Raw genomic sequence first — 23,081 nt, forward strand, 5'->3', positions numbered from 1 at the left:
GTATCGACCTCTTGCTCTATGTTTGGAAAATTTTCTGCTATTACTTCCCTGAAGAGATTGTTGATCCCTTTGGTTTCACCTTCTTTTCCCTCCTCTATTCCAATTATTCTTAGGTTAGCTCTCTTGAAATGGGCCCATATTTCTTCAATGTCAGATTCCTGCTGTCGGGTTTTTTTTTCTAAATTAGAAACTATGCGTTCATTTTTAGAATGATCATCTTCAAGAAGCGAGATTCTATTCTCCATGTGGTCTAATCTGTTGTTTATGCTTTGAATTGAGGCCTTTACTTCATTAATTGCATCCTTTATCTCTTTTTGACTCTCTCTAAATTCTTTTCGAAAGTCCTCTATTATTTCTAAAGTTATTTTCCTAATTTGATCTTCTAGAGATCTTTGGGTTTCTGTGTTATCAGATTCTGATGTTGTGGTGTTGTTGGCATTCACTGCTCCATTGTTATTTCTCTTTCCCATGATTTTGGAAGTTTGTGCCTTCTCTGGGTTCTTCCCTAAGTCACTACAAGTTCACTTAAGATGCTCTGGATCTCTAGTCTATGGTATCTCAGTCACCACTACTCCTTTACTGTGTTGTATCACAAAGTCTCAGACCCAAGGAGTCAATCAAGGCTGCTTAGACCGTGGGGGGTGCCAAGTTGGGCGTTCTCCAGTGGGGAGTTGTGACTATGGTATGATATCTCTGCCACTGCCACTCCCCCACTGGGCTGCACTGCTAAAATCTCCGACCCAGGGAGACTATCTGCGCAAGTCCCTGGGAGTGCAGTACTGGGATTTCTCCTCTACGGGCCGCAATTTGACTCACGGTTGTTGAGTGCGCTGATGGAGCTGTAGTGAACTCGGTGGATTCGCTGCTGCCGCCACTGGCAATATGGCACCACTGCCACACCCTCAGCCGTGATGCGGCGTATTTCTTCTCTGGTTTTGATCTCTGCTCTGAGTCCTTGCCAGTTGTGCTGCGCCCAGCCCTTGGGAGCTTTAGATGTTCCCTGCACCAACAAAACTGCTGACTGCCGCCCGGCTGTTCAGCACCTGCTCACCTCGGCTCGCTGTCCACCCCTCCTCTCAGGCGACTGGTGGCTGGTTGAGTGGGTTGGTCTAGGGCTGTCCGGTGAACTCGCCGCTGCCGCCAGCAGTAAGACGCTGCTTCTGCATCCTAGGCCGCGAGGCCAGAGTACCTCCTCTCTGGATTTGAGCTCTGTTTTGAGTCTCCCTCCTCTCTGGAGCCTGGTGTTGCTAGGGGAGATGTAGGCCGCGCCGCTCCGGCCGCTCTGCGCCGCGGCTCTGGCTGCTCCGCACCACGGTTCTGGCCGCTCCGGCTGCTCCGGCCGCTCTGAACCGCGGCTCTGGCTGCTCTACACCGTGGGTCTGGCCACTCCGGCCGCTCCGGCCGTTCCGCGACGCAGCTCTGGCTGCTCCGGCTGTTCTGGCCGCTCTGCTCCGGCTGCTCTGGCAGCTCCGCTCAGCTGTTCTGGGCACTCTCGAGAGATGATTTTTAATTCCTGACATTTTGAGTTTTAACTTCTCTTTGAGGTAATGTTTTTTCTTCTTTGCTTAGTTGGTTGTTTGATGGAAATTCTTGTTTCTCTGGTTCTGGTGTGTATTACTTATTTCTTCTTTGTAGTCAATCTATTTCAGTATTGTCTCTGTTACTAGTTTGGAAGACATAAAATCTTTCAGCTTCTGTTTGTCTTGGAAGATATTTATTTTCCCATCAAATTTGATAGTTTTACTGGGTTGGAAATTTTTGGCTGCAAGTTGTTTTCTTTCACAGTTTGGAATATATTGCTCCAGGCACTTCTGGCTTTCATGACTTGGTTTGGGAAGTCTGGAGTGATTTTTAATTGATTTGTCTCTGAATATCACTTAGTTTTTGTTTTTGTTGTCTTTAAGATTCTCTCCTTGGCTTCTGTGTTGGTCAGTTTGACTTTTATGTGGTGTGGTGAACCTTTTCTCCGATCTTTTCTAAAGGGGGCTCTATAAATTTTCTGTGCCTATATATTGACCTTTTTTACTATGTTTGGAAATTTTTGATATTACTTTTTTGAAAAGATTGATGGCCCCTTTGGTTTCACCTTCTATTCCCTCTTCTATGCCCATTATTATTAGGTTTGCTTTTTAAAATGGGCCCATATCTCTTCAGTGTCCAATTCATGTTGTTAAATTCTTTTTTTCTAAATGTTATACTATGTGTTAGTTTTTGGAGTGATTGTCTTCTAAGAGTGAGATTCTATTTTCCATGTGTTGGGTCTGTTGTTTATAGTTTGTATTGATTCCTTTACTTCAATGAGTGCATCCTTTATTTCTTTAGGCTCTCTTGTACCTCTGGCAATCTCTACAGTTCTGTGTTGTCAGATTCTGTTATTGTCGGGTTGCGGGAGCTCATTTCTTCCTTGTTATTATTTCTTCTCATGATTTCAGAGGTAAGTTTGTATCTGTTGCTTTTAATAGGTTTCTTTCAGTCTCTATGTGTTAGCTGGTATATACAAGGGCACGTTGTGTTGTATTCAATGATGAAGGTTGAGTGAGGAGGAAAGTGAAATCTTAAATGCAAGAATAGGGTAAAGCCACAGATAGGATCAAATAGAATGAGAGTATGAGTTTGGTAAGATAGTATATAGTAGAGATTAGAGATAATGAGTATGTAGTAGGATTCTAGTAACCAATGTAGAGTATTTATTATAGTGATGTAAAGTGGATTTAATACAAGACAAAGAAGAGAAAGGAAAAGGAAAAAAAGAAAATGGATGGAGAGACAAGAGTGGGTATGTACAAGGGGATGGGATGGGGAAGAGAGCAAACAAACAAGCATACACATGTACACACACAAACAAAAACAAATAAAACAACAATAACAAAATAATGCAACCATATAAATATATAAATACTCAACAGAGTTGGCCTCTGCAGCCTCTCTCTGTGCAGACGCTGAGTTCTACCAGCACCTTTCTTGCTGCAAGCCTGGTCCTCTGAGATTTTCAGTCTGTGCAGATGGCCAGTATCAGTGTGGCTGGGCTTAGTGTTCAGTGTAGGTCTCGCTCCACTCTTCACTCGTGAGAGCCTGAGCCTCTCCCTACCTGCAGAGGTGCTTCTGAGGCCAGACCCAGTGCATACGTAAGAGTCTCTGTTCTCCACAGCTAGGGCTGCGTTGGCCTGACTTCTCCCCATTCACCACGATTGGACAGTCTGCGGTGATCTTAGAGATCCTACTAGTTGGATCTAGTGTTAAGCATAGCTATTTCTCCACGCTTTCCACCTTTGTGGATCCTGAGTCTCTCCAAACCTCTGCTATGTCCAGCAGCAGATTCCATCCCCACCCTTGCCAGGTTGAATTGCAAAGTCTAAATGGGGTTAAACCGAGTTTATCATGGTTGTGCAAGTCCCTATGGCTGTGCTGGGCAGTCTCCTGCTGGGATGTTGGGCTTACTTAAGGTGTTGTTGCACACCGCTCTGGATCTCTGGAAGGCGTGGTAAGCTCAGCCACCACTGCTGCAAGTCATAGCCAGTGTTTGCGCAGGAAGACTTGACAGCTTACATTTCCTATGAGCTGTAGCCTCTTACTTTGTTTCAGGTTGTTGGTTTTTTTTTCTGTGACTCTCTGGCAACTGGGCGCAGTGAGGCAAAATGGTGTTGCCATGGCACCTGTGGCTGTAGCTTTTGGCAGGGGACTTTTCTGCTCTCTGATCGGCCTTCTAGCTATTATTTTTCTGCTGCCTTTTGCTTGTCCTGCTCTTTTTATATTTATGCTGCTTTCTTTTTTTTTTTTTTTTTTGTCAGAATGCTGTTTTCATGGCAGTGGAGACCAAGTGTCTGCAGGACTGATATGTGTTGCTTCTCTTGGTTGCCATCTTCTCGGTAGTCCTATTATTTTAATAATAAAAATGTCTTTAAAATGATAAAAAATTTGTTTTGACATCTATTGGTTTTATATTTTTTCTATAAGAATAGGATTTAAATGTACTAAAGTAGCAGTTAACAGTGATTTCTTAAAAAGATGAATAGGAGCCAGGTATGGTGGTACACAATTGTAATTCAGTACTTGGGAGGCTGAGACAGAAGGATCAAAGGTTTTTGGCCAGCTCCAGCTACTTAGTGAGGCTCTCTGCAACTTAGTGGGACCGTGTTTTGAAATAAAGAATAAAAAATAGGGCTGGGGGGTATAGTTTGGAGGTAGAATGCCTTTGGGTTCAAACCCCACTACCACACACACAAAAAAGAAAGACAAAAACATGAGTGGAGCTGGGTGTGGTGGCACATGCCTGTAATCCCAGTACTTGGGAGGATCACAGTTCCAGGCTGGCCTCAGCAATTGAGCAAGACTTTGTTTCAAAATAAAAAATAGGTCTAAGAGTGTAGCTTGGAGGTAGAATGCCCCTAGGTTCAATCCCTGGTTAAAACAAAAACAAAAACAAAGTGTTGGTAATTTCTTTTGGTATTGAGGGCTGAGACCAAGGTCTACACACACTAGGCATGCAGTCTACTGCTGAGACCCATCCTGTGAATAAAATGTATTTGTAAAATAAATGGCCATCCTGAGTGTAATTTATATTAATTAACTAAGGATATTGCTGGGGATTGAACTCAGGGATGTTCACCCACTGAGCTACATTCCAATTCTTTTTATTTTTTTATTTTGAAACAGGTTCTGGCTAAGTTGCCCAGGCTGGCCTTGAACCTGCACTCCTCCTGACTCAGTTTCCCCAGTCTCTTGGATTATAGGCATGTACCACCACACCTCAATTATCATTTAAAAAGTGTATTAAGATGATGTAAGTTCTCTGCCTCTGAAACCCAGGTGTCATTCTGTTAGGTGCACTCTCACTCTCGGCTCTCTGGCAGCTTTGTGCTGAGCACGCCTTCTCTGCCACATCCTGCCATCATGGTGCCTTAGACCCTAAGCACTAACCGTAGACCCTCAAGCATGACCCAAAATAAACATCTCTAAGTTGTTCTTGTCAGGCACTTTGGTCACACACAGCACCGTACTCCATCCAGCCAGCCCTTTCTGTTCGTTTAGAGGCTGTGACACCGGGAGTAGCCGCTGACCAGGCACTGCAGTTCACGCAGGCTAAGGAGGGCCTGGGCCTCCTGCAGCCAGAGATTCCTAAGAGGCTGTGGACCAGGGCTATGGTGCAATAGTGGAGTGCTTGCATGGCATGCAGGAGGCCCTGCGTTGCACCCCCAGTGGGACAAAATAAAATAACTACAAGCATAGGTACATGCATGGAATAAATAGAGTAAAAAGATTAAAGGAACGTGTGACCTTGAAAAAATTAACAGTGTAAAAATCAAACTGTGTATCCAGAGGTGTTGCCAGGCTAGGATTGTGAGTTACGGAGAGATGGAAGATGCCCTTGTTTTTCATTATTTAAAGCTGTCAGGGACTCGCTCTCGCTTACTCTTGACTTTGGTGGTGTCTCTTGTGAGTGTGGGCCGAGGGCCCACCTGAGCTGGTGTTTCCATAACGTGGCTCTGGTTGATGGTCCCTGGGCTCTGGCAGGAGCTGGGTGACCGCCTGCTATTGCTGAGGGTTTTCTCCACGCAGTGACAGAGGACTGTTTGTCAGGAAGGAGGCAGGTGCTCAGTGGCGCGTGGTCTCCTTGAGGGAGAGTGTCAGAAAAGGTTGGCAGCAGTGTGGTCTCTTGCTCCCAGCCCCCCGGCTTCAAGGACCTGGCGTGCTTGCAGCATCGTGGCCTCCAGGGAGATGAGCTGTCCACTTCCGGTGCCAGGGAGCCTTTGGCAGCTAGTTCCTGCTGTGTGTTACTAGACGGGCTGTGGGGAGGGTGTGCAAGGGCTCCCTGAGCAGTGTTGCTTCTGTGGAGTGGAGAGCAGGGTGTGGTATCAAGGACTCAGCAGCTGGCCTTCAGAGGACCTTTCAGCACTGCAGACAGCTCAGAGCCTCCCTCACTTCAGGCCCAGGCCCCCTCAAAATACATGAGACTTGGGCTTCTCGAAGGTGGTCAAAACAAAACAAAACAAAACAAGCACAAAACTGTCGGTGCAGCTGTGGGAGCCGCAGTGGCTGCTTGGTGGTGTTTTCCATCCCTGCCCCAGCATGCCAGGTGTTAGCCTCTGTGGCCTCTTCAGCCCAGCGACTGGAGCAGCTAGGCCGGTCACGGGTTATCCAGAAGCCGCTGGAAGGCGTGAGGGGTGCAGTTTCCCTCTGCAGACACAGGGTGGAACTGGAGTGGACCCCAGGAGAAAGAGCAGGTCCCTGGAGGCTTCCCTGAGTCCTGGTGGGCGTTGTAGGAGTCAGCTGAGAGACGCTGAGCCCTCCTGCCCAGTTTGCTGGTTCTTTCCTGAGGCCAGTGGAAGGAAGCAGACCAGCCCACTCCAAACCCTGTAACTTGACCTGGCCTCTGGACACAGAAGGCGTCCCTGTTTCCTGTGATGCTGGCCTTCCTGGAACCCAGCTGAGAGGGGCTCCTGCCTGCGCTCAGCAAGACCAGGCAGGCGCGCACCATGAGGGGCGAGGGGCTACGGGCAAGCAGGAGGCTCCTTCCCTCCTCGAAGGAGGTTTTATTTTCCTTATGGTTTTCTTAGATGGCTTTTTGTAAGAAAGTTAAGTCAGGATATAGCTGATTTCACTTTTATTATCCTAAATTATACTCGGTAGACCGAGAGCCACAGCTTTTTTTTCATCAAAGTCTGAGGGCCCCTGACCCTCATCTGCGGCTGCGCTTAGCAGAGTTGTGGCTTGCTGGGGAAGGTGGAGACGTGTGTTCAGGTGATTAGGGCGTGCCTTCCTCCACGCCATCCCCGAGAAGGGCCAAGTATGAATGGGAAGGCCTTTTCCCCACAGAGTATCAGGGCAGAACAGCTGGAGGGGCGGTGTTGCAGTGTTGTGCAGTCTGCTCCTCGGGCAGTTTGGGCTTCGGACCCTCGTGAAGGGTCTGCCTGGTGCGGAGGGAGCGTGAGGGAACGCGGTCGCTCGTGTTTTCACCTGGTGCCCACCGAGGAGGGTGCCGGGAGGTGACCCCTTGCTGTGCTGCGCAGTGGAGCCTGCACGCGGGATAGCATTGCTTTTGCTTCAGTTCCCGTCCCTGCGTTGTGGCCAGGGTGCTCGTCACGAGAGCGCGGCTGGACTCGGGAGCTGCGTTGTGGGCGGCGATTTCACCCTGGCCGCCCTCTGCTTTGTGTTTTTCAGAATGTCGTGCTTTCAGGAGGCTCGACGATGTTCAGGGATTTTGGACGTCGACTGCAGAGAGATTTGAAGAGAGTGGTGGATGCCAGACTAAAACTTAGCGAGGAGCTCAGCGGGGGCAGGATAAGGGTAGGACACCACGAGTTCTCGGGTTGACGCGGCTCGCTCTTAACGCAGAGCAAGACCCAGCCCGGGTCACTCTCAAACCCTGTCGGGAAGTCACCGCAGAGGCTTCTCTGAACTCCGTCCAGGCATAGAGGGAAGACTGAGGCAAGCCAGATGTGGTGGTGCACACCTGTAATCCCAATATTTGGGAGGCTGAGACAGGAGGATCTCAGGCTCAAGACCAGCCTCAGCAACTTAACGAGGCCCTTTACAACTTAATGAGACCCTGTTTCAAAATAAAAAGTAAATAAGATGTGGCTGGGGTGTAGCTCAGAGGTAGAATGTTCCTGAGTTCAACCTCCAGTACACACACACACACACACACACACACACACACACTCTGAAGCAACTGCCGATGTGGCTGCAGCCTCTGCTCCCACAGCCCACGTGGCCAACAGTGTTTTAATCTGCAAGAGGCCAGCCACGTGGCGCCCTGACCGGATCCCAGGGCATGGCATCCGTACATGGAGAGGCTCTTTAGTGTCCTTTGGAAACGCTCATTGTGCTAAAGGAACTGCGGTTAGCAGAGAGTTGCGGTGTGCGCCTCCGACGTCATAACTTGGCGAGCCGTGGTGGGGAAGTGGGGGCAGGGGAGGAAGGAGCCCGCTGCTGGGAAGGGTGGTTTCTCCTTGTGTTTAGCTTTTCTTATTTGGGATTACCTCTACAGTGCTAAGCCATGTGATTTGCTTGGTCAGAAACCCAGCTAGCATGGTTCCTGGATTTTCCCTTTGCAGACGTTAGTGTTGCGAGCACGACTCTGCTGCCTGCTTTGTCCCCGACACACCTGGGGTCAGGACTCTGGGCGCAGGAGGGCTGGCCTTACGCGCTCCGGGTGGAAGGCGGCCACGGCCCCGCCAGCTGGTGACGGGTAGAATAAGAATCTGTGTGTTTGCTTGGACTAAACGTGAAGGAACTTGCTTTCCAGCCTAAGCCCGTGGAGGTCCAGGTGATCACGCACCACATGCAGCGCTACGCCGTGTGGTTTGGAGGCTCCATGCTGGCGTCCACTGTAAGTTTCCTTCTGGATTTTTCTGTGTTATTATGCATTCTTTGTTGAGTTTAGATAATGTAATAAAACACATTAAGGAGAAAAAAAGCCAGCCAGGCGTGGTGCTCATGCTTGTAATCCCAGCATTCGGGAGGCTGAGACTGGTGGATGTCAGTTTAAGGACAGCCTCGGCTACTTAGTGAGGCCCTCCACAACTCAGTGAGACCCTGTTTCAAAATAAAGAATAAAAAAATAGGGCAGCGGGTGTAGCCGGAGGTAGAATGCCCCTGGGTTCCATCCTCAGACCCGTAAAAAAACCCAAAAAACCAAAACCAAAACAAAACAAAACAAAACCCAAAAGCCAAAAAAACCATGTTATCTGTGAAGGTTCAGTAAACTCGTGTGGCTCTAACAGGCCAGGCACACAAACTGGGCATGGTAGCGAACACTGGTAATCCCAGTACTTGGGAGGCTGAGTTAGGAGGATCACAGTTTGTTGAGAGCCTCAGCTACGTAGGTCCTCTGAAACTTAGAGAGAGCCTGTTTCAAAATGAAGAAGAAAACATAGGTCTGGGGTGAAGCTTGGAGGTAGAATGCCCCTGGGAATTGGGGGTAGAATGTTCCGTCCCCAGTTTCACAAACAAAACAAAATCAGATACACAATTCTGTCAGATACAAAATAATGATCATTGAAAGTGCATGGCTGATTCCCACATATCCTTGCTAATTATGTGTTACAGATAACATGGATAAATAAAATTAAAAAAATCTACGAAAATCTTTCATTAATCATTAATCCCAATGATTGTTTCCAAGTAATTACGGCTCCTTGAAATTTGTTAATAGCTGTTACATGTTAATTTAGGGCCAAGCACGTATTTGGTCCTCGATAAATGAAGGCTGAAAAGAACTTTTGTGTGGTGCTGGACCTCTGGGTGATTTTGGGGGGCACACTGGGGCTTAAGCCCAGGACTTGATGCCTGCAAGCTGTGCCCTACCACAGCGCCACACCCCAGCCTGCCATGAGCAGATATTTGAAAAATGAAGTAGCCCCTGTTCAGGAGTTGGGCACGTAGAAGAGGTGGAGCCTTCCAGAAGTGGTCTGGGGAAGGGAGGTGCTGGGTATGGCGGGCTCCTCGTGGCTCAGGGGTGGCTGTGGAGTTCTCCTCTCTCACGTTGGTCCTCTCTCACCTCACGCAGCCCGAGTTCTTTCAGGTCTGTCACACCAAGAAGGACTACGAAGAGTATGGCCCCAGCATCTGCCGCCACAACCCCGTCTTTGGAGTCATGTCATAGTGTCTGCCTTGGGGTCATCGTTGGACAGTGTCATGTTGGGGAAAGTGTCCTTCAGAACCAGGGGAGACTGTGTCCCTGTACCCGCGGTGTTGGTGTTGACGTGGGGCCGGCGCGTGGCCTCGCGCATGAGGCGCTGTGCAGTCTTTTCCGTAAAAGCCATTTATTTATGTGCCGACTGTTTTATGCCCATCCCCTTATCCCCTCACTTTTTCTCTTCTTCTCCATCTGAGCTTCTAGTTGACAAATACATCTCTGAAGGAATTCAAATGCAACTTTAAAATTATTAGAGAAAAAATGGCGCACAATAGTTCTCCTAGGAAAGAACGTGGGGTGTAAACCCTAATCCTCCCAGCTTATTTTTGTAAATAAAATGTTATAAACTTGAAATACAAATCGATGTTTATATTTCCTATCCTTTTGTATTTTATGGTATTTGGTACAATGGCTGATACTAAGCACGAGTAGATTTTGATGTCACGGAGTGCTGTAATACAGTTTTAATTGTGAGGCATGTTCTAATGTGTTTATAGGCAAAATAAAGCAGAGCAAACTTTTTTGCCACATGTTTGCTAGAAAATGAGTACACTTTATTGGAAGTCTGAGCAAAACAGTATTGTTTTGGTTACCATGGACACCGTGTCTTAGTTCTTTTGTATGAGCCTTCTGGAACTGTTCCAGAAGGTGGTGGTTGACGTTGGTGAGTTTGACGAAATGCTACCTTGCACCATTGTAATAAAAGCTGTTAGAATCTTTGTAAATACTTTCTTGCTATAGTGTGATGATCTTTTGGTCTCCTCCTCTTGCTTTCAGAGACTATTGAAATTTGACATCAGTGGAGGATTTGGTGATTTGCACCATGATTGTGGAAGGGAATGTCTTAAAATAGGGACCGCCTTTTCTGCAATGGCCACTGCACAGCCTGGAGGGGACGGATGACCACGTGTGACACTTCTGGCCAGTGGTGTGAGCAGGGGGTGTTGCTGATGCTCCCGGCGCTCGTCTGGAGCTCACATTCATGGCTAGGTGCTCCGTAACGACTGGCATTTGCTGAGTAGATTGCTGGCTTCAAAGTTCATTTGCTGAAGATTGAGGTTTATCTCATTCTTCATATAATCTTTATGTTACTTTTTAAACTGCTACTCATGACATTCTTTTAGTGATATTCCTTTTATATTGGGAGGTATGTTTCGTCCTCAGAAGATTTGGCTTTGCTGAGTGTGGTGGCACACACCTGTAACCCTAGTGCTTGGGAGGCTGAGATAGGAGGACCACAGGGTCAAGGACAGCCTCAGCCACTTAGTGAGACCCTGTTTCAAAATAACAAAGAATGGGTGTGACTCAGAGGTAGAATGCCCCTGGGTTTAATCCCCAATACTCCCCTACCCTGTACTACACATATACATACAACAACAACAACAACAACAATAATAACAACAACAACAACAAAAACAAAAGAGATTTGCCTTTAAAACCATTGTTTTAGTATTTAAATTTACAAATGAGTGTAAAAGTAATAAATATAGTAGTCCTCCCTAATCTGCAGTTTCACACTCTATAGTTTCAGTTATCCATGGCCAACTAAACTTTGAAAATATTAAATGGAAAATTACAGAAATAAGCAAGACACATTTACATAACTTCTATCGCAGAATATTGTTATATTCTTCTATTTTGCTATTATTGATCATCTCTTACTGTTCTAAATTATAAATTAAACTTTATTGTAGATGTGTTAGTCAGCTTTTTCTCACTGTACTGAAATACCTTAGATAGGTTACTTATGAAGAAAATGGGTCTATTTAGCTCGCAGATGAGGCTGGGGATGTGGATCTGCATCAGTTAACTTCTGCTGGCTCTCAGCTGCTGGCATGGCCGTGGTGAGGGGAGGGGCAGGAGCAAGTGCCCACATCTGGCTAGAGAAGCCAGAGAGCCAGGAGGGCCCCTGGACTGTTCACGTCATGGGGGATGGCCATCGCCTAGGGACCATGCGGATAGAGAGGCGGGTGGGTCGGGCTCCGGCTTTCATTATAACCCTCTCCAGAATGAAGTTAACCCTTTGAAGGTGGGGCCCTCAGCGACCAAGGCCTGCTAGGAGGCCCCTCTCAATGATTTTACACCACCTCCCAATACCAGCTTCCTGGGGACCGAGCCTCCAACTCAGAAGATGCGCGGGGAGAAGACACATCCACCCCGCAGCTGCAGGGATGTGTGAAGAGGAAAAAGCATGACATACACGTGTAGCGCTGTCTGTGTTTTCAGACGTCCATGGGGGCCTTGGAGTAGACCCCCCCTTTTCACCCAGACACCAGTTACACCTTGTGCCCCTTACCAGACTTTGTCCCTAGAACAAAGGGACCATGGGTTGCTGGTCTTGGTGCCCCAGCACCTTCACAGTGCCTCGCACACAGTAGGTGTCCAGTGAGTGTTCACTGAGTTGTCTTCCTCCTAGGTAGACGCCGTCGATGACTTCAGGCTGTATGTGCTTGATACTGGTAAGTGCTCATTGTGTGGGGATAATCTCAGAAAAGCTGGGTTTTGAGTGTTGGGATATTACTATAAGGTAAGGATAATAAGTAATAATTAGATGGTTTTTATTCTTTAGTTTTTTGATACTTGGGATTGAACACAGGGGCACTCTACCTTAAAGCTACACCTCCAGCCCTTTTTATTTTTTTGTTTTGAAACAGGGTCTCACTAGGTTTCTGAGAGTCTCACTAAGTTGCAGAGAAGATTGTCCTGGCACCTGTGAATCTCCTGGCTCAGTTTCCTAAGTACTGGGATTAAGGCCTGTGCCACCACACCTAGTTTAAGATTTTTAAGCCGGGCGTGGTAGTGCATGCTTGTAATTTGGAAGGCTGAAACAGGAGGATCGCCCAGGTTTGAAGCCAGCCTCAGCTACTTACTTAGTGAGGCTCTTGGCAGCTTAGTGAGACCCTGTTTCTAAATAAAATATAAAATAAGTCTGGGAGTGTAGCCGAGTGGAAAACCCCTGGGTTCTATCACTAGTAACACACACACACACACACACACACACACACACACACACACTTTTTTTTAATGGTTCATAAAACCTAACTGGAATTTCGAGTCCAGCAGGTGTCCTGCGTACCTGGAGAGTGGATGATTGAGCCTGTGGTGCTGGAGCACTCTCTTGTGTGCGGCCCTCCTTCCTCTCTGGTCAGGCCTGGGTGTGGCCACAGCACTGTAACCTCAGCAGGAGGAGCTGCAAAAAAAGTGGCTGTAAATGTCTTGAAGACACAAGTATGTCTTATGGTAGTGACAGTTCATTCTATGACATTGCTAATATGAGTAACGGGCTCTTGTGTGGCTGAAGTGCAGATCGCTCGTGATTAATTCATTCTTTATGATCCTTCCATTCTATCTCATTTGTGAAAATTACGATTGTGCCGAACAGGCTCGTGAGGTTAATCAAGTGCACAGCTTATTTAAAACCACAAGAGAGTCCCATGAAGAATATTTATCTGTTGAATAATTCTTTACTTAATTAAAGAATATTTTATAATGTTTCTTATAAAAGTAACTGTCAGGCTTGTTAAGTAGAAATATAAATTGATTGGCAAAATAATTGTGTGGGGCTCTAATTGGCAATTACATCAATTTCATTTGGTTAGATAGAAGTAAATCTTTTTTAAAAGAACAAACTATAGCTTGGTCTTGGCATTATTAAGAAAGGTTTTTTGATTTTTAAAATATTAGCTTGTGTGTGTGTGTGTGTGTGTGTGTGTGTGTGTTGCTGGGGATTGAACCCACACACATTTTTACTTCTCTGAGGTACATGAAAAGATTTTAGACATAGAATAGAAGTTTGGCCAAGTTTTTCTCTAGTCACTGAACTTACCTGGAGGAGGAGAGGAGACATTGGCCGGATATGATTGCTGCCCTTGAGCTTTTCATGGGAGCCCCGGGGAAATATAAATGCATCTGAGGCCAGGTGGTGCACTGGCCAAAAAGGGATGTAGAAATCTGCATGTCTCATGAGTAAAGAAATGGTCAGAAAATATGGGCTGTGAAGAGGAAACTGGCCAGATGCTCTTCCCTTTACATGAGTGTTAGAAATGGACCTTATGAAGTTTAGTGTAATAAAATACATAGATAGTTAAGTTAGTTTTTAGTTTTAAAATTGAAACCACCAATAAGATTTTTTCTTTGAATTTAGAAGTTATTAAACTTTAAACTTCGAAAGTGTTATTTTGCACTATGCTTTCTATCTTGTTTTATACATAGTGAAAAACCATATATTTAGCATTAGCTGCTGGACTCTGTTTAGATAATCCCAGTTTTGTTGGCAATATCCAGAGCATCATAATCAGGAGCCAGTCGAACATATGCCTTCTCTCCATCAGGCCTGATCAGGGTGTTGACCTTGGCTATGTCAATGTCATAAGAGTTTCCTCACAGCCTGTTTGATCTGGTGCTTGTTGGCCTTAACATCCACATTAAACACAGATGTGTTGCCTTCTGTGTTCTTCATGGCTGACTCGGTGGTCTGGGGGAACGTGATGATGGCATAGTGGTGAATCTTGTTTCTCCTGGGGCGCTCTTCCTGGGTAGTGGGCTGCCTCTGGAGCCGCAGTGTCTTGGGCTGCCAGAAGGTTGGTGATGTGTGGACCTTTTTGTGGCTGTGGATACCTCTCAACACTGCCTTCTTGGCCTTCAAAGCTTTTGCCTCAGCTTCAGCTTTCAAAGGGCAGGAGCTTTGAAGCTTCTTCACCTTTGGCACCATCTTGTTAAAAGCTGCTTTATTTCTTTTGTAAAGCAAAACGACAACAAGCTACTTTATTTGTCCATGATCAGTGGTATCTGAGAGCTACTGAGGAACTTCTGAGTTGGGTGTGGTGGTGAGCACCTATAATCCCAGTATCTAGGAGGCTGAGATAGGAGAGGGACAGGTTTCAGGACAGCTTCAGCAGTGTAGTGAGGCTCTCAGCAACTTAAGAAGACCCTGTTTCAAAATAAAAAAACTAAAAGGACTGGGAGTATAGTTCAGAGGTAGAATGTCTCTGGGTCAATCCTCAGTAACACACACACACACACACACACACACACACACACACACACTTCTGATACAGCATAAGATGCAGGAGTGAACAGGTAAATACTACTTGTAAGCCAGCTATAGAAATAAGCGTGTGAGCTATAAAGGTACAAATGACTAATTGGTGCTTTCTACTGACATGTTTTAATTAGGATAGTATATTGAGCTTGTGGTTCTGATTACACAATCATTTTCTTCAGCTGAATTGGCATGTTTTAACATATTTATTCATTAGGTCTTATGTCCCTGATAAATTAGACTTTATAGGTAATCAAAACATTATTGCATGATATAATTGCGGCTCTCTGAATCAGAGTTTACAGACGTTATTGCCATACTATATGTAACGTAAATGTCCCTTAATGGCAAGGATTAACAGCATTATAAGCTTTCTGGTAAAGTGCAGTCTATATTCTGGTTGATTTACAGTGGGGTAACTTTTTGTTTATTTATTTTTATACTTTTATTGGTGCATTATAGTCTCACATCATAATGCATTTCACAGTGATGGTAGTATACAGGCACACAGCGCTTGGTGGGCTTTCCCTCGGCTCCCTCCACACTCCTTCCTTCTCAATACAGGGTATTGAGATTGATATTGCTATTCTCACATATTTACATAATGGTGATGGAAGTAATTTATTTATTAGTTCTCCCTCCTCTCCCTTCCCCTAGAAGACCTCCCTGGCTCCACTGGGGTTTCTCCTTTACTACTTGAAGTCATGGTAACTTTTTAAGAGCTGCAGTCCTGGCACTAGACTGTGAACAACAGGAAACTCTCTGTAATTTAATGTTAGTTATTACCACTTGTGACCAAGCATATGGTGCCAGTGCCATGTTGTACTTAGGACAGTGAAGTGGGTGCTTGATTTCACGTGGAAATGGATAAGACTTAGTAACCATACCAAGGGCAACTTTCCAGGGTTTTTCCTTTTTATTTTTCACCCTTCTCTTAAAAAAATCCTGATTGTTTCAGTATTCTCACTGCTGTGACTTAGAAATCCTGACCAGAGACTTCCAGAAAGATGGTGACTGAGGAAAGCAGCACAACTCAGTCCTCCTGACATTTGATCTCTCTTGCTGTGAAAATAGTATCTTTTCAAGAGATACAAAACAACTTCCGGGAAGATGGCGACCGAGAAAAGCGGGGCTTAAGAGTCCCGCTAACAACCAATCTCCATTACCACAAAAAGAGCGCCTTTCATAGCCAGAAAACACCATCACCAGAAAAACAAAAAAACCACCAGGCTCCAGAGAGAAAGCGGACTGAGAACAGAGCTCAGGGCCACAGAGGAGACACACGCGCCTGAGGACGCGGCAGCAGCGCCATACTGCCGGCGGCAGCGGCGAACTCAGCGGACGGCTACAGCAAGCCGAGGTGAGCCGATGCGGAACAGCCAGGCGGGATCTTTCGGCGCAGACAGCATTTAAAGCTCCCAGTGGCTGAGCTCAGCACACGCTGCAGGGATTCAGAGTGGAAATCAAAACCAGAGAAGAAAAAATACGCCAGCCTCACGGCCGAGGGCGTGGCAGAGGCGCCATATTGCCACCGGCGGCGGCAGCAGCAGTGAATTCACCGAGTCCAGTACAGCTACATCTACGTACTCAAGAACAGTGAGTCAAATTGCGGGCCACAGAGGAGAAATCCCAGTATTGTGCCTCCTGGGACTTGACCCAGTGAGGGAGTGGTGGTGGCAGAGATATCACACCATAGGAGAGTGTGCAACCTGGCACCCCCCATAGTTTAAAGCAGCCTCTATCGACTCCCTGGGTCGGAGACTCTGTGATACAACCCAGTAAAGGAGTAGTAGGGTCTGAGATAATACAGACTCGAGATCCAGAGCACCTTAAGTGAAGCCATAGTGACCCAAGGGAAGAACCCAGAGAAGGCACAAACCTCCGAAATCATGGGAAAGAGGAATAACACTGAAGTAATGAATGTGCACAACCCCACAACATCAGAACCTGATAAAACAGAAAATCAGAGATTTCTAGAAGATCAAATCAGGAAAATAACTGTAGAAATAATAGAGGTGCTTCGAAAAGAACTCAGAGAGAGCCAAAAAGAGATAAAGGATGCAATTAATGAAGTAAAGGCCTCAATTCAAAGCACAAACAACCGATTAGACCACATGGAGAACAGAATCTCGCTCTTAGAAGATGAGCAATCCAAAAATGAATGCATAGTTTCTAATCTAGAAAAAGATATCCGACAGCAGGAAACTGACATTGAAGAAATATGGGCCCATCTTAAGAGAGCTAACCTAAGAATAATTGGAATAGAGGAGGGAAAAGAAAGTGATACCAAAGGGATCAACAATCTCTTCAAGGAAGTAATAGCAGAAAATTTTCCAAATATAGAGCAAGAGGTTGATACACAGATCCAGGAAACTTATAGAACTCCCTTTAGACAGGATCCGAGAAGAGGATCCCCACGCCATATAATTGTCAAAATGACCAATGTGGAAGCCAAGCAGAGAATCTTAAAGGCAACAAAAACAAAGGGCCAAGTGACATTCAGAGGCAAACCAATTAGAATCACTCCAGACTTCCCAAACCAAATCATGAGAGCCAGAAGGGCTTGGAGTAACATATTCCAAACTCTGAAAGAAAACAACTTCCAGCCCAAAATTTCCTACCCAGCAAAACTTTCTATCAAATTAGATGGGGAAATAAGAAGCTTCCATGACAAACAGAAACTGAAGGAATTTATGTCTTCAAAACCAGCACTAGAGAAAATACTCAAAGAGATTAACTACAAAGAAGAAATAGGTAACAATCACCACAACCAGAGAAACAAGAATTTCCATCCAACAGACAACTAAGATTGGTTATCTGTGGAGATTCACTATTTATGTTAGTCTTTTACCTATCTCTAAATTGTATTGTTTGCTTTTATTGTTGTTAATTTTTAGGATTTCTAGTTGGAATATTAATATACCTTCAGATATAGCATTTGGAAATATTTTATCCAATTCTATTAGTAACTTTTAACTCTGTTTACATTGTCTTTGGATATACAATATTTTCTTTTATTTTTTAGGGAGTTTGTATATTCTTCTGTTGCCTGTGCCATTGGAATCATATCCAAGAAATCACTGCCAATTTCAATGTTGTGAGGTTTTATGACCCAGATTTTCTCCTAAAAGTTTATAGTCTTAAGATTTATATTTAGGTCTTTTATCTAGTTTGAGTTAATACTTGTATGTGGGATTAGGTAAGGGTCCAATTTTATTCTTTTCCATGTAATTATTATTTTTCAACAATATTTAGTTAAAAGATTATTATTTCCACCACCAAATCTTCGTGGAAACCTTGTCAAAAATAACTTGACAATATAGGGAAGAAGTTAGCTCTAGGCTTGTATTTAACTCCAATGGTCTATATATCTGCCTTTAGAACAGTACTACACTGTTTCAATTATTGTAGCTTTATATGGTTTGAAATCAGAAAATATACATCTTCTAGCTTTGTTTTTGCTTCGAGATTGTTTTGGGTATCTAGAGTCCATATTCCATATCAGGATAGATTTTTTTCTGAAAAATAAATATATGATAGTTTCACCTAAAAAAAAGAAAAAAATATTCTCTGGTAAGAAAGAAAGCAAAAAGAAATATTGAAATGTTATCTTTAAGTCATCAAAAGCTTGGTATCAGACAAATGAAACTGTTATGTGAGATTATCATTTTTAATTTTGGATAAATTGCTATAATACTAGATGTCAACCACTAAGCCAAGCATGGGAGGGAGGGATGGGGAGAGAATGGGGTGGGGATCGGGTGGGGGCTGACTGGGCGATGTGTGCATGTATGTCTACAAAAGTTTGTATCCCACTATGATGTATCAATACAGTGCACCAATAAAATAAAATTAAAAAAAAAAACCAAATTGGCGTACTTCAACAGTGGAATATTACTTAGAAAGAAAAAAAGAAAAAAATACTGATACAAGAAAAGTCTGAAAAAAAAAGAAAAGATAGAGAACTTCAGATAAACGGAATGATGTTGCTGCAGAGATTTCTCCAAACCATTTTATAAGCAGTTTAAGTTGCACATATTCTACAGCAGTCCTCCAGTTGTTTGTCTTTTGATTTTGCTTATGTTGTTTTTATTTTTATGTTTTTGTGGTACTGGGGATTGAAGCCAGGAGCAGTTTACCTACAAGCAATACCCCTCCTGCCCCCATTTTTAAAAAATTGAAGCAGGGTTTTGCTAGGTATTGCTTACTGTCTTGCTAAATTGCTGAGGCTGGTCTTGAACCTGTGATCCTCATGTCTCAGCCTTCCAAGTTACTGAGATTGTAGGTGTGTGCCACTACACCTGGCTTATTTTTATGAAGAAAAGAATCACTAATGTTTTTTTCCTAATATCTATGGAGCTTATTTATTTAGCATTAGGATCCTTTTGGAATTAATTTTGGTGTATGTGTGAAAAATGGTTCCAGTTTTATGTTTCTATATATAACTAACTAGTTGCCTATTAGTCCATTTCCCCCTTCTGATTTGAAATCTTTATGACAGTCTAAACTTCATGTTCAGTTTGAATTTTCATTTATTTTTTATTTAATTTTTGGTGCATTATATTTTTACATCACAATGGGGTACAGTGTTAGAAAAATATATGCATGCACTCTTGTTGCCTTCCCCACCAGGTTTCCCCTCCTCATACCACAACACGTTTGAGATTGGAATTGGCAGTTTTGTATATGTTCATAGCATTATTTCTCTTATTGCATTCTTTATGATTTTTCCCTCCCTTTCCTCATACCACTTGGTTATTCCCCTGGAGTATCTGTTCATCTATATAATGTTGTCCTTATTGCCAAATATCTCTCTAGCTTTCATGTATAAGAGAGCACATACATCTACTTGTTCTTTGTGACTGGGTGTACTCACTTAGCATAATATTCTTGAGTTTCATCCATTTTCCTGCAAATGATGTAATTTTGTTCTTCTTTATGGCTAAGTAAAATTTCATTGTGTGTATATATAAAAGTTTTGTGATCCATTCATCTGTTGATGGACATCTAGATTGGTTTCATAATTTGGCTATTGTAAATCGTGATGCTATTAACATGGATATGCACATGAAAAAAAAAAAAGATACAAAACAGCATAAAACTGAACAGAGCACTGAGAATTGAAAGGTGGTGGAAAAAAAGCTAGAAGGCACAATAGAGGACAGAAAAGTACTCTGTCTGCCTCCAAAGGTTGTGGCTGAGGGAGCCTTGGTGGTGCCATCTTGTCTCACTGTGCTGGGACTGCTAGCACTGTGGTTTCCAGAGACCCCCAACAAAAAACCCAGTGCCTTGAAGTGAAGCAAGTGGCTGCAGCTCAGCAGAATTGTAAGCATTCGACTCCTTGTCTCAAATTCCACAAAGACACTAGTGCTTGGACCCCAGCTAGACTTGCAGCAGTGGCAATGGTGGCTAAGCCCAGCAGTGCTCAACAACACAGTAAGTAAACCAGCTGTCCCCATGGGAGACCAACCAGTGTGGCTGGAGGGACTTGTGCAGCAAGCAATAGAATCAATAGATTCTCTATGTTTGAGACTTTGAAGTTCACCCTGGTGAAGGTAGGTGTGGAGTCTGCTGTTGGACACGGCAGAGGCACTGATTAGCAGACAGACTCTAGCACCAGTTGGGTAAAGAGACCTACAGTCCACAGAATACAGTGCCCTAGTAGAACCTTCAGAGATTGCTACAGACCACCTAATCATGGTGTTTGGGAAGAAGTCAGACCAACTCAACCCTATCTGTGACTTCTATTTATACATTGGGTCTGAAGGCATCAATTCAAACTATAAACAATTGATTAGACCACATGGAAAACAGAATCTCACTCTTAGAAGATGATCACTCAAAAAATGAAGACATAGTATATAATTTAGAACAAAACAATCTGACAGCATTGAAGAGATATGGGCCCATTTTTAAAAGAGCTAACCTAAGAATAATAGGAATAGAAGAGGGAATAGAAGGCAAAACCAAAGGGATCAACAATCTTTTCAAAGAAATAATATCAGAAAAATTTCCAACATAGAAAAAGAGGTCTATACACAGGCACAGGAAACATATAGGACCGTCTTTAAACAAGATTAAAGGTTTACCACACCATATAATATTCAAACTGACAAATGTAGAGACAACAAAAGGCAACAAAAGTAAAAGATCAAGTGATACTCAGAGGCATACCAATTTGAATTACCCCAGACTTCTCAAACCAAGTCATGAAAGCCAGAAGGGTCTGAAGTAACATTCCAAACTGTGAAAGAAAACATCTTGCAGCCCATACTTTTCTACCCAGCAAAATTATCTCTCAAATTTGATGAGGAAATAAAAATCTTCCATGACAGAAGCTGAAAGAATTTATGTCTTCTGAACCAGCACTAGAGAAAATATTCAAAGAGATTAACTGCAAAGAAGAAATAAGAAATGCCTAAGAAAGAGCAGACCCTGGGATGTTTCTAGACTTTTATGTTTTCCCTCTTTCCCAGTTTATTTCCTTTCTACCTAATTTTATTTATCCTATTCTACATCGCTCTCACCTGCATGAGTACATGGGCTGGACACCTTTGAGTTGGCTCTGGCTGATGTCACTTAAGCCAGTAGCTCTCAGAAACAGAATACAATGACATCCCAGGATGCAGGATGTGCTCTTAGGAAGATGGTGCCACTCTGCCCAAGCTTCACCCTGCAACTAGTCACCAACCGTGAGCACACTGGTAACTCCCAGAGGGAGAGGACTTTGCTACAAAGCTCCTGATGTTCCTTGGTGTGTGCCTAATAAACCTCTTATTAAAAGTGCCATATTTCTTTGGGAGGAGCCCGCTGAGAGACAGATGGCTCCCGGACAAATAAGCCTGGAGCTTCTGAGCTGTATGCTTACCAATTCATGAGTCTTCTAGTAGAGGAGAAAAGAAACAATTATGTGCTGAAAAAATACATTTTAAATTTTTAAGTGGAGCTGTTGAACATTTGCACTTGAATAATGAACCTGGGTGGACCTGGGCCTTGTCTGGAAGGGCCTCTGTTTTCTGCCTGCATTTCTCACATGTCCTCAGGGTCAGGGGTAAAAGAACCCTCATGTCTACCTCAGAATACAGTGTTTGACACATTGCACCATCATTATTTATTTGCTTTTTATGTGGTCAAGGGTTAACCTCACCTTAAGAACCCTGGGCTTTTGGAGGTGACCGCCAGGCTCCTGGAATGTCCTCCCCAGAGGACTCCCAGGGGTAGTCACTCACACTAGTCTGATGAGATTTCGGTGGGGCCTTGGGCCTCAGGTCCTAGAGATGGAAGTCAGCCACGTAGAAAACCAGTCCTGCCTGTTAACCAGTTCCTGTTATCATTTAGACCTGGATCGTCCCCCAGGAGAGTGCACATGTTGACCACACAGCACTGTCAGAGGAGGTAAATGAGTCACGGGGCTCTGACCTGGTCAGTGGTTAAATCTACTAGTGGATGGGTAATTTGAAGCAATTTGCTGGATGGTGACTGTAGGCAGGCAGGGCATGACTGAAGGAAGCAGGCCACTGGGGGTGTGGCTTTGGGGACCATATCTGTCCCTGGTCCCTTTCTCAGCTTCCTGGCTGCCATGAGTGGATCAGCTTCCTTCTGCTACAACCTGTCACCATGATGTTTTGGCCTTAGAGCCCGCCACCATTAACTAAGACCTCTGAAATCATGACAGACAGCTTGTTCCCACCCCTGGAACCATAACCCTAACCCTAAAACTGTGGCTCTTCTCCTGGAGGACTTTGAGCTAGCCTTTGTTATAACAGATTGCAACTGTGGAACCAGTAGGACCCTAGTGGATGCCTGAAACTAAGGATAGTACCAAACAACATATATACAGTGTTTTCTATATATACATACCTATGGTGAAGCTAGTATGTTAGATCCAGTAGGAGATGTGCATGGTGGCACACATCTTTAACCCCAGCTATTCAGGAAGCTGAGGCAGGAGGATTGCAAGTTAAAAGTCATCCTTTTAGTGAGACCCTGTTTCAAAATAAAAAATAAAATAGAGCTGGAGGTGTAGCTCAGTGGTAGAGTAACCTTGGGTTCAATCCCCAGTACCTCCCACTCCCCCCAAGTCAACAACAATAATTGCTAACTAAATGGGACAATTATAAGTATTTACTGTAGTTACTGAAGGTGGTGTCTGTTCCAGAGTGATGTCAGCATTGTGATGCAGCAAGGGCTACTTGAACACACAGTGTGGTTCTGAGGCAGTGGATCCATTTGGCCTAGAATATCCTTCTAGAGCTGCACCCAGAAGCGGCAGCCCTGGTTTGCTCTTGTCAGTGGTGGCTCAGACAGGTGTGGCAGTATGTTTCCCAAGGTCTGTCAGTGGTGGATGTGGGGGTCTGGCTATCTGGGCCGGGGGTCCCAGGAAGCAGAGCATGAGGCAGCAGC

The 23,081-nt window shown here is 44.4% G+C and overlaps 1 protein-coding gene and 1 pseudogene across 9 annotated transcripts in view; one reads left to right on the forward strand and one right to left on the reverse strand.

The window, feature by feature from the left end:
• The window catches only part of ACTR3B (actin related protein 3B), a gene marked incomplete at both ends in the record, with an annotated part of 68,540 nt that extends 58,936 nt beyond the window's left edge, over positions 1–9,604 (forward strand). For 5 of the 8 annotated variants that reach the window (XM_080701570.1, XM_080701575.1, XM_080701571.1 and 2 more), the window contains 3 exons: positions 7,159–7,284; positions 8,246–8,329; positions 9,509–9,604. In XM_080701570.1, coding sequence (XP_080557696.1) covers positions 7,159–7,284; positions 8,246–8,329; positions 9,509–9,604 — 306 coding nt within the window. The remainder of the gene's footprint in view (positions 1–7,158; positions 7,285–8,245; positions 8,330–9,508) is intronic. The other 3 variants (XM_080701572.1, XM_080701574.1, XM_080701576.1) reach the window with 3 other exon arrangements.
• A 4,284-nt stretch (positions 9,605–13,888) lies between these two features.
• On the reverse strand, positions 13,889–14,348 carry LOC308267193 (large ribosomal subunit protein uL23-like; annotated as a pseudogene). Its single transcript has one exon. The product of its transcript is annotated as a large ribosomal subunit protein uL23-like (transcript).
• Between the last annotated feature and the right edge of the window lie 8,733 nt (positions 14,349–23,081).

Source organism: Muscardinus avellanarius, assembly GCF_963383645.1.
Source record: "Muscardinus avellanarius genome assembly, chromosome: 9".
NCBI lineage: Eukaryota > Metazoa > Chordata > Mammalia > Rodentia > Gliridae > Muscardinus > Muscardinus avellanarius.